Genomic DNA, 11,783 nt, shown 5'->3' with positions numbered 1-11,783 from the left:
TTTTTTTTTTTTTTTTTTTGTAGAGACGAGGTTTCCCTATTCTGCCCAGGCTGGTCTCAAACCGCTGAGCCCAAGTGATCCTCCTACCTCAGCCCCCTGAAGTACTGAGATTACAGGCATAAGCCACCACGCCTGGCTACATTGTGTTTTCTATTTCATGGAGAGTTTTCTTCTAAATTTACAATATAATGTCATGGCAGCTGGGGGCCCTCTTTGTGGTTTGTTCTTTTGAAATAGGTTCTCACTCTGTCCCCCAGGCTGGAGTGCAGTGGTGCGATCACAGTTCACGGCAGCCTCCATCTCCTAAGGTGCTCCTCCCACCTCAGCCTCCTGAGCAGCTGGGACTGCAAGCACACATCACCATGCCCAGCTAATTTTTATACTTGTAGAAACAGGATTTCCCCATGTTGCCTAGGCTGGCTTTGTAGCATTTTATCACATTGAACTTCTTTTTTTTTTTTTTTGAGACGGCGTCTTTGTCTGTCACCCAGACTGGAGTGCAGTGGAGTGATCTTGGCTCACTGCAACCTCCACCTCCTGGGTTCAAGTGATTCTCCTGCCTTAGCGTCCTGAGTATCTGGGATTACAGGCATGCACCACCATGCCCAGCTAATTTTTGCATTTTTAGTAGAGACGGGGTTTCACCATGTTGGCCAGGCTGGTTTTGAACCGCAGATCTCCAGCAATCCACCCACCTCGGCCTCCCAGAGTGCTGGGATTACAGGCGTGAGCTACCGCACCCGGCCCATGTTGAACTTCTGTTCCAAAAGTACTGATTTTTCAAGTATGTATCAACAAGCACTAGTATTAGCACCACCACTTAGTGAACCTGTGAGTGGAATTGTGAAAATGTTTGATAAGATTTTGAGCCATAATGACAGTGAATTATCACCAAAACCACTTACAGACAGCCCATGCTTCCTGTAATACTGAGGAAGAAAGGTGGACTTCATCTTTGCCAGCTAAGTTTGCCACCCTGTGGTCCCAGTGAGAACGTAACTTGGTAGAGACTGGCTATACAATTAATAAATTCTTGAATGGTTTTAATTGGAGGGAAATTGTGTTATTTTAAAATTTATCCCTAAATTTTGACTTTATTAATATATGGGCACTAACATTTTTCAAATTTCACTACTACAAAGCATTTTACAAATAATTTTGTAGCCTGCTTATGCTGTATTTTCTTAGCTCCTGGGGTAGAATACTGGGTGAAAGGCCATTTTTCTGGGAACCCCAGTTTTGGATGCCCAGCCTAGTGCTCCACTCTCCGTGCCACAGTGCTAATTAACAAGTGCCCTGGGGGTATCCCAGCCAACAAGGGAGAAGCTGGGTTGTGGTTGACTGAGTATCCTGGCAGAGAAAGGGTGCTTTCTATGCCCAGCATCTCAGGATTTCTGTTTCCTCTTCTCTGTTTCTTACAGGCTCGCCTCTATAGCCTGCAGTCGGACCCAGCAACCTACTGCAATGAACCAGATGGTGAGAGGGTAGCAGTGAGGGGGTGGGCTTGTAGGGCAAGTAGACTAAGGGGGTCTGGTTGTAGGCCCTGTTTGTCTCAGGTAGCAGAGGCCAGGCACCCGCTATGTAGGGGGACCAGAGTGAGACTAGTGTGTACCTTATACCGTGTGGATTGGGTTGATGTTCTCTTTTCTTTCCTGAACTTGAGCTGTCCTGCCCACCCTGCAGGGACTTGGCCCGTCTCATCCCTCATCCCTAGCTCAGCCTCCCTCCCAGCCCTGCTGCCCCACTTGCCTTCTCTTCAGCTTGTGTTGGCTAAACCCCTGCCATGCAGCAAACCCCATGATGGAAACTGGAGATCAGAAATGAGCCAAACCCTCCACCTAGTCCAGCCCTCCAGGAACTAGCGGTTAAGAGGGAGAAAGCAGAAACAGTGAATAAAGTAGAAATACTAGAGAGCAGCATGACTGCTTCTACAGAGCAGCGGGACAGTGGGAGCCCAGAGGAATGGCACCTTTCCTGGTCTGGGAACCAAGCAGGTGATGCTGGAGTTGGGTTTTGTTTGTTTGTTTTTGAGATGGAGTCTCACTTTGTCGCCCAGGCTGGAGTGCAGTGGCGCGATCTCGGCTCACTGCAACCTCTACCTCCCGGGTTCTAGCAGTTCTTTTGACTCAGCCTCCCGAGTAGCTGGGCTTACAGGCGCCTGCCACTGTGTCCAGCTGATTTTTGTAATTTTAGTAGAGACGGGGTTTCACCACATTGGTTAGGCTGGTCTCGAACTTCTGACCTCAGGTGATCCACCCGCCTCGGCCTCCCAAAGTGCAGGGATTACAGGCATGAGCCACCACACCTGGACAGAGTTGGAGTTTTAAGGTTAAATGAGACGTCAGTTAACTTCACTATGAGAAGTGGGGAAGGGCATTCAGGCAAAGATTGCTGGGAGAGAGAGCAGGGAGCACCCCACCTTTTAGTAACGCTAGGTTAAAGGGTGCATATGAGGAAGTGAAGGCAATGAGAGCAGCTCATGGGAGCCAGATTGTGAAGGGCTTGGTGTGCCAGACCAGGCAGTTGGAATTTTGGCCTAAAAGACTCACAGTAGTAGCTCTAGACCTCTCTTTAGTCACAAAGGCCTTTAAAAATCTATTGAAAATGACAAGCCCTCTCTCCACAAAACTTTTTGTGCAATATGGGAATTCTTTAACCCTTTGAAGCCCATCTTGGACTCCAGCTTAAAAAGGCCTCCCACAGAGAACCAGTGAAAGTTTTTGAGGCCTGGGGTGATCAGAGTTTGCATTTTGTAAAGCAGCCCTTGGGGCAGCATTGTAAAGAATGAAATAGAAAGACAGAAGACAGGAAGACCAGTTAGGAGGCTAGGTAGGAATCCCGTGTCAGAGGTAAGGCCAAAACCTAGGAAGAGTCAGGTGGCATGGAGAGGACAGTGTGCATATAAAAGACACAGGTTAGCCAGGCGTGATGGTGTGCCTGTAGCCTCAGCTATTTGGAAGGTTGAGGCAGGAGGATCACTTGGGCCCAGAAATTCAAGGTTGCAGTGAGCCACAGTTGTGTCACTGCACTCCAGTCTGGTGACAGAGCAAGACTCTATCTCTTAAAAAATAAAAAAGAGACAACTGAGGAAGTGTGATCTAGAGTGATTGGATAAGGGAGGAGATAGGATGGCCCCCAGATTGGATAACCCTGTCAGATAATCAGGTGGGAAGGAAAATGAGCGCATGGTGTGTTTGCAGGTAGAAGTATCGGGGGTACTTGGAACTCTGGATCTGGGGCCAAGAGAGTAGCCTGGGCTGCAAAGAGAGACACAGTGGGAGGATGAGGTTGAAACTTGTGGTTTAGTGGCAATTATTTTGGGGGAAAAAAAAGCCAGAGAGAGATGGAAAGGAAAGGAAAACAAAAAACCCACAGAGACTCAAATGGACCAACCAGAGAAGTGGAGGAAAATAACAAAGGAGTGAGAAACCAGGAGAGACGAGGGCTTCGGGAGGAAGGCAATGGCCCCCAGAGTCAGAGATGGTCACAAGAGGGAAGACAGAGAAATAGATGTTGGCTCTGGCAGCTGGGGTCATGTGACCTAAGAGCAGCTGTTTCAGAGATGAGGAGACTCAGTAGCCAGGTGCCATGGGCTAAAAAGCGAGCAGGGATATGAGAACATGGAGACTGCAGCCTCTTCTGGAGATCACTCAGGTGCACACCCGCCCCTTCACCCTGCCTGACCCCCTACCCTTGGCTAAGTGGCTTTGAACACACAAGCTTTCTTCATTTTCCATGTCCAGCCTTAGGTATATTCTGTAGGCCCAGTGTTCTTTCCCCAGACCAAGGGAACTGACTGTCAGCATCTGTCCCTCTGCAGGGCCCCCGGAATTGTTTGACGCCTGGCTTTCCCAGTTCTGCTTGGAGGAGAAGAAGGGGGAGATCTCAGAGCTCCTTGTAGGCAGCCCCTCTATCCGGGCCCTCTACACCAAGATGGTGAGGGCCCAGTCTGCAGGGCCTCAGCCAGCTCCAGGCTTGAGGTGTTGGGAGGTGGGAGGGACATGTTCAGAGTCACTGTGGCGTCATCTGGCTCGGAGAGCACTGGGAGGCTCCATAGAGCCAGACCAGCCATATCCTGAGCCGAGAACTCACATGGGAGAAGCTGGTTTGCCAGGCTTCTGGCAGTCAGAGAATGGTGAGAAATGAAAGGGCCAGCAAAGCCTGATGGGAGTTCTTTTCTCCCTCCTTGGCCAACCTGGACTAGGAAGGTGGGTCTGGCCAAAACTTTGGTCAGGATGGAAGTGCTCTATCACTGCTAAGCCACTTACTGGGTCTGATAGACTTGCTGGGAATAGACTGATAAGGGTGGGGACACAGACCCCACACAAATACTCCCAAAGTCTCACCTCCATTTTCCCCTCCCTCCAGGTTCCAGCAGCTGTTTCCCATTCAGAATTCTGGCATCGGTATTTCTATAAAGTCCATCAGCTAGAGCAGGTACGCTGGTCTAGCCTGGGGAGGTCCCCACTCAACCCTGGGGGAAGCAGGCTGGATTTATTGAGAGAAGAAAGGGATACAGGGTGCCAAGAGTTGTGGGATCAGGACCAGGATCTGGGAAGAGGGTGCCCTGACTTCCTGTGTCCATCTGCTCCCCCACATTCAGGAGCAGGCCCGGAGGGACGCCCTGAAGCAGCGGGCGGAACAGAGCATCTCTGAAGAGCCTGGCTGGGAGGAGGAGGAAGGTAAGAGGCGTTGAGAGGTGAAGGGCAAGTGACACATCTGTGTGGGACACTCTGGGCTGGGCCATGCTTTCTGAAGCCTGGAGAGACTTGGCGCCCATCAGGGAAGAGTAGGGAACGAGCACATTGTATGTGCTGAGGATAGACGGAGCTAACAAGGAGATATTGAACAAGGCTAGTGGAATTCCGATTTAGCTACAGAAATCCCATGTGTCAGTTGGTGTAGATTCCCCTGCCAGCCCATGAACCAGCTGCCGCCTAGTCACTGGGGAGCTTCTTGAAAATCCAGATTCCCTTCCCCACCTTCTAAAGAAGACTGTAAAGAAGCGGCCAGACATGTATTTTAAACAAGCTCCCTGGGAATATTAATGCACAGGCTGGTTTGGGAACCACTGAGTTAGGGAGGGAGCTGTGCATCCTCTACCTGTAGCTCAGTTTATAACAGCACGTTGGAGCCTTCTGGATGATATAATATTAATGCATTTCTTAAGTGTTTACACCATATGTCGAGGCTGCACTAAGAGCTTTACACAGAGTCCTTACCACCACCCTATTACCCCTCTTAAGGATAAAAGTAAGTTAAGAGTAAAAGTTAGGTGACTTGCCCAATCATATACCTAGGATGTAGCAGAGCCCAACCTGAACCCAAAACTGACTCACTTCTGAGCCTTGGCTTTCTAATCCATAACAGCCCCTTGAACTGCATTGCTGGAAGCCCACCAGGCATTAGGCCCCAGGGCTGAGCAGGACTTTTGACTAGCAGGGAGTGTCTGCAGAAGCATTGTGATGGCAAAGGGGAGAGCTAAATGACACTATTGAGTCTTTTTTTTTTTTTTTTTTTTTGCGTTTTGAGACAGAGTCTTGCTCTGTCGTCCAGACTGGAGTGCAGTGGTACAATCTTGGCCCATTGCAACCACTGCCTCCTGGGTTTAAGCGATTCTCTTGCCTCAGCCTACCGAGTAGCTGGGATTACAGGCATGTGCCACCACACTCAGCTAATATTTTTGTATTTTTAGTAGAGACAGGGTTTCACCATGTTGGCCAGGCTGGTCTCAAAAACTCCTGACCTCAGGTGATCCACCCGCCTCGTTCTCCCACAGTGCTGGGATTACAGGCGTGAGCCACTGCGCCCGGCCCCAAGGTTGTCTTAGGGCTGGCCAGGGTACATTCCCCTCTTGCCCCTCCCTTTCTCTCTCTACAGAGGAGCTCATGGGCATTTCACCCACATCTCCAAAAGAGGCAAAGGTTCCTGTGACCAAAACTTCTACATTCCCTGAAGGAGGACCTGGCCCCCAGAGCCCCTGTGAAGAGAATCTGGTGACCTCAGTTGAGCCCCCAGCAGAGGTGACTCCATCAGAGAGCAGCGAGAGCGTCTCCCTCGTGACACAGATTGCTAACCCGGCCGCTGCACCTGAGGCACCAGTGCTGCCCAAGGACCTGTCCCAAAAGCTGCTAGAGGCATCTTTGGAGGAACAGGGCCTGGCTGTGGATGTGGGCGAGACTGGACCCCCGCCCCCTATTCACTCCAAGCCCCTAACCCCTGCTGGCCACCCCAGCGGCCCAGAACCCAGGCCTCCAGCCAGAGTAGAGACTCTGAGGGAGGAGGCTCCCACAGACTTACGGGTGTTTGAGCTGAACTCGGACAGTGGGAAGTCTACACCCTCCAACAATGGAAAGAAAGGTAGGTCTGGGCTGGGAGTGGTGGCTCATGCCTGTAATCCCAGCACTTTGGGAGGCCGAGGTGGGCGAATCACCTGAGGTTGGGAGTTTGAGACCAGCCTAACCGACATGGAGAAACCCTGTCTCTAAGTACAAAATTAGCTAGGCATGGTGGCACATGCCTGTAATCCCAGCTACTGGGGAGTCTGGGTCAGGAGAATCGCTTGAAGCCAGGAGGCAGAGGTTGCAGTGAGCCGAGATCGCGCCATTGCACTCCAGCCTAGGTAAGAAGAGCGAAACTCCATCTCAAAAACTAAAATTTAAAAAAAAAAAAAAAAAAAGGTAGGTCTAGAGGTCTAAGCCCATTGTTGTGTGGGGTCAGGGCCACCTCCCAAGGCAGATTTGTCTCCTTGTCCCTTTTTAGAATACTATGAGCAGATTTTTTTCATTTCCAGTAGTGATGACAGCTGCTATATATTGACTGTTTGCTAACATGTTTCATTCTAAGTTGCACATTAATCTCTGAAATAAGAATGCATCTTACAATTGTTGGCATCTTAAGAGTCAACAAAACAAGTTTGATGCTAGATCCCATGCTAAATATGTTATATGGCACTTAATTTCTCAGTATTACTGTCCTCATTTTACAGATGAAAAAAATGAGGCCCAAAAATATTAGATTAGGTAATGCCCAAGTTCACATGGCCAGGAGGCCCAGATCCAGACCCAGGGCTGTCTGACTCCAAGCCCATGCCCTTAACTAGCACACTGTGCCAATTTCTATCTTTTTGGACAATTTAACCTTACCCTGGCTTGGAAATCCCAGTGACATTGATGTTAAAGGGTCTTCGTCCTGTGTAGCCTTAGGAAAGTCATTCAGCTTCCCCAGGCCTTTATTATTATGAAATATATAAACAAAACTCATACATGCAGTTTAAAGAAGAATAAAATGAACATCCATGAACTTACAGTGACCCAGCTTGAGTAATGGAGCTTTAGTTTCTTATCTGTATAATGGAATTTTAGACTGGAGACTCTGAGTTTATGTCAAAGAGCAACCTCTGTAACTGCAGGAATTAAAGGACAAGGATAGCCTTGGTGTCAGCCTTTTTACCACATCCAAAATACCACTTCAGGTATGGCTGATTATCACTAAGAACCGCCCCCCTCCCAGTCCCCCCACCACCTGCACACTTCACACACGCATCCTCCTGTCTTTGCTAACACTCAGCACCAGCCACAGCCACAAAGCTTGCCCGGCAGGTAAGGCCTGGCCTGCTGGCCCAGGAAGGGACTGGTTTGCCACAGTGGATGGGAAATGAACCCCACCTCACCTCTAACCTATTCCCTGATGGAAACCATGGTGTTTCCAGTCTCCAACCCAGTGCCTCCCTTTTGACTGATCAGTGAGGTCATCCATTGGGCTCCTACCTGGTTTTGTTTTTTTTTTTTGAGGCGGAGTCTCACTCGTGTCGCCCAGGCTGGAGTGCAGTGGCGCAGTCTCGCTCACTGCAGCCTCCGCCTACCGTGTTCACTCCATTCTCCTGCCTCAGCCTCCCGAGTAGCTGGGACTACAGGCACATGCTGCCACACCCAGCTAATTTTTTGTATTTTTAGTAGAGACAGGGTTTCATTGTGTTAGCCAGGATGGTCTTGATCTCCTGACCTTGTGATCTGCCCACCTTGGCCTCCCAAAGTGCTGGGATTACAGGCGTGAACCACTGCGCCCGGCCCAAGCTCCTTCCTGTTCTTTATGAGACACTGAGTGGGAGAGGGGCAGAAGCCGCAGTCTTTGTGAGGGAGCATAAAGCAGGATGGGCCAGTCTGGTACTGGAGGAGTTCAGAGAAAGAAGGAATCTCTGGACATCTGCGTTGCTTCGCCAAGGAGTCAAGCCTTGTATAGGAGAGTTGACGAGTTTGGGGCAGGTGCAGGGGAGTGGTAGTCTAAGATGAGGGGGCCTACAAGGACCAGCTAGCAAAGGTCATGGGGCATGTTTAAGGGGTGGTGACCTAAACCCACTCTTCTGTATTCTCTCCCAGGAGAAGGAGGTACAAGAAGGGTGAGTGGGTTGACTCAGAAATAGAACTTCGGAATTTAAAACCTTAAGCTGGATTCAGAAGGTTGGCCTTGGGGCCATAAAGCAGCAGAGCATGGATGCTAAGGGTGTGGGTTCTGGAGTTCAGACAGTTCTGGGTTCAAATCCCAACTTTGTTCATAAGCCATGTGACTTCAGAAAGATTACTAATCTTCTGTAAGTCTTTGTTTGCTCCTCTGTAGACGGGATAATTGTTTCATGATAGATCCTCAATCAGAGCAGAAATTTAAGTAGAGCCCTGCTTTGGGGAAACGATAATAGAGGTAACATTCTCTGAGCACTTTCTGTGTGTCTAGCTCTGTGCTAAGCACTTGATATGCATGTTAATCCTTACAAAAGCCCTGTGAGGGCCGGGCGCGGTGGCTCAAGCCTGTAATCCCAGCACTTTGGGAGGCCGAGACGGGCGGATCACGAGGTCAGATCATCGAGACCATCTTGGCGAACACAGTGAAACCCCGTCTCTACTAAAAAATACAAAAAACTAGCCAGGCCTGGTGGCGGGCGCCTGTAGTCCCAGCTACTAGGGAGGCTGAGGCAGGAGAATAGTGTAAACCTGGGAGGCGGAGCTTGCAGGGAGCTGAGATCCGGCCACTGCACTCCAGCCTGGGCGACAGAGCAAGACTCCGTCTCAAAAAAAAAAAAAAAAAAAAAGCCCTGTGAGATCTGTGTACTTTTTCCTATTTTTCTAGTGGTAGGAACCTGAGATCAGTCACACCCAATAAATATTTCAGAGAGTATGAAATAGTCCTGTAGGAGAGGGAAGAGTAGGTGATGGGCCTGACAGGTATAATAGGGTTGCTGGGTGGATGGTCCCAGGGCCCTTGTGATTGTAGATTTTAAGTGAGACCATCAACCTGTTGTATTTTTGTTCAGTCACATTCAGTTGCTTAGGTGCAGGAACAGAGCAGATGGGGAGTTGGATCTAATTAGGTTCAAGTTTAGCCAGGTAAAATCAGTGGATGAAAAGAAGAAAGTCCGCTGGGCCTGGTGGCTCATGCCTATAATTGCAGTACTTAAGGGAGGCTGAGGCAGATGGATTGCTTGAGCCCAGGAGTTCAAGACCAGCCCTGGCATTGTGGTGAAACCCCATCTCTACAGAAAATACAAAAAGTTAGCCAGATGTGGTGGCACATGCCTGTAGTCATAGCTACTCGGGAGGCTGAGGTGGGAGAATCACCTGAGTGGGGAGGTTGAGGCTGCAGTGAGTTGAGATCGCTAAACTGCCCTCCAGCCTGGGTGACAGAGCTGAGACCCTGTCTCAAAAAAATAAAAAGGAAAGAAAAGAAAGTATATGCAAGAAGTGATAAGAATGATGGCTTATAGAATATGAGCTGAGTAAGGGAGAGAATGAGGGATAGTGAAACAGTTGGAGGGTTACAAATTATAGGTTTCATTTGGAATTGGGCTACAAAGGCTAATCAGAAAAAATTAGTAGTGGTTGGGGACTGGATGGAATTGAAATTATAGGAGAAGTAAACATAAGCTCTTAACCACTCTGCTATGCTGCCTCTACTGCCCTCGGGGCCTGTGAAAGGAGAGGCTCAGGATGTGCTACAGAAGACCCACCAGAAACAACTGTAGTCAGGTGGGAGGCAGCCAGAGTCTTGGACCAGGCTGGAACAGTGGGAACAGAGTAGAGGAAATAAATCTTAAAAGGAAGAAAGGGGGCTTGGAGACAAAGTAACTCCTTTTTCCTCTTGGGCCCACGTCCTAGGGTGATATAAGGCTTGGTCTCTGGGTTCAGCAGAGTCTCTTAGGGTGCCCTAGCCAAAGGGTTTTACTGGGTCCCAGGGTGATTCCTATCATTGCAGAGCTGCTTCCCACCTACATTTTGTCACAGGATACGTCTGTTCTGAGAGACTGGACTTCTTTCTGCACAGGAAGGGGCGAGAGATTGGGGCAGGCTCGTGGCCTGGAAGGAGCCTAGAGGTTAAGACCTTACTTCATGACTGACTGTGTAACCTAAGAGCAGTATTGCCTCTGTTTCTTAACTGGGGAAGCAGAGGGCCAATTAAACAGAATAAAATGAGCTGTGAGTGACAGCACTACAAAGTTAGCAATCACCTGAAAACTTCCATTTTCAAAACCAAACCAGTAGAACTCCATCCTGAAGTCTTCAGTTGTAGCACAGGTCAACTCTCTGCCACGTGCACATTGTGATGGAGGTCTTAGTGCTCTCCTTATGTGACAGGACAGGACGGTGGAAGGAGGCAGATGGCAGAGAGAGCCCAGCTTCACATCTCCCTGTGCCACCTGAAGCCTTCGTTTCGTTATCTGTATACGGGGACTGTTAATACCCACCCAAGAGGTAGATGTGGAATATTCCAGAAATGTTAGTGGATACTCTGTTCTTTACCCCTGAAAGGGTCTGCTGTAGCATTTAAGCCTGAAGAGACGGTTTCAAGTCCCTAGAGGGCAGTCTGAGGTTAGGGAAAGCTGTCATGGCCACAGACAAAGCCCTGAAGTGAGGAAGCAACCAAGAGTCTGGCTAACCCACAGGAAGCCTGTGGTGACAGCCAGATGAATGTCACTTAAGTGTCCTGAAGGCACAGAGAGATGTAGGTGCAGAGTCAGAACAACTGGGTCTTGGCTGCCCTGACTTGCTGAGGTACCTTGTACAGAATGACTTAACTCTGAGACAAGGCCCTTAGAAGAAAGGCAGCACCATTCATTACATAGCCATGTGTATATACGTAATAGGCACTTTATATTCATACCTCTAATTCTAACACCATTGTTTCTCAAACTGCAGGCCCAGGTCTACACAGAATCACACAGGTACCTGCTTACAACTTAACAATGCAGCCTTCCCAGCCACCAGCTAGACCTGCTGAGTCTTTGTTGGGATCGGGGGTGGACAGGGTAGAAGTCTGCATTCTAATAAGCTTCTCCAGTGGTTCTTTGCAGAGGGTGCTTTTATCCATATTTTATAAATAGACTGAAGCCCACAATAATTTGCCCAAGACTACACAGTGAAGGAGTAGGTATTCAACCCAGGTCTGCCTGGCCCCAGAGACCATGCTTTGGCTGGAAGAGAGGATGATACAGGAAACCATATAAGGAATGTGGGAGCGGGGCTGAGGGGTAGGTCTCAGCGCCGAGGCATCTGGTGAGGAGTAGTCAGAGAAGAAGAAATGAAGATGTTTACTGGTCATGCCATTGGAGGATGAGGGACCCACTCTTTTTAAAGGTACTTAAAAAAAAGATTACAGGCCGGGCATAGTGGCTCATGCCTGTAATCCCAGCACTTTGGGAAGCCAAGGTGGGCGGATCACGAGGTCAGGAGATCAAGACCATCCTGGCTAACACAGTGAAATGCCGTCTCTACTAAAAATACAAAAAATTAGCC

General features: G+C 49.2%; 1 protein-coding gene across 6 annotated transcripts in view; it reads left to right on the top strand.

Moving 5' to 3' along the window:
- The window catches only part of BSDC1 (BSD domain containing 1), a 38,411-nt gene that overhangs the window by 12,199 nt on the left and 14,429 nt on the right, over positions 1–11,783 (top strand). For all 6 annotated transcript variants that reach the window (XR_001005378.1, XM_011974057.1, XM_011974056.1 and 3 more), the window contains 5 exons: positions 1,422–1,476; positions 3,821–3,936; positions 4,369–4,437; positions 4,604–4,682; positions 5,881–6,360. Coding sequence is in view for 5 of the 6 variants with exons in the window: in XM_011974057.1 (XP_011829447.1) it covers positions 1,422–1,476; positions 3,821–3,936; positions 4,369–4,437; positions 4,604–4,682; positions 5,881–6,360 (799 nt within the window). In the remaining variant the exon portion in view is untranslated. The remainder of the gene's footprint in view (positions 1–1,421; positions 1,477–3,820; positions 3,937–4,368; positions 4,438–4,603; positions 4,683–5,880; positions 6,361–11,783) is intronic.

This window comes from Mandrillus leucophaeus, unplaced genomic scaffold (assembly GCF_000951045.1).
Source record: "Mandrillus leucophaeus isolate KB7577 unplaced genomic scaffold, Mleu.le_1.0 Scaffold141, whole genome shotgun sequence".
NCBI classification, from domain to species: Eukaryota; Metazoa; Chordata; class Mammalia; order Primates; family Cercopithecidae; genus Mandrillus; species Mandrillus leucophaeus.
This window is presented reverse-complemented; position numbering and strand designations above follow the sequence as displayed.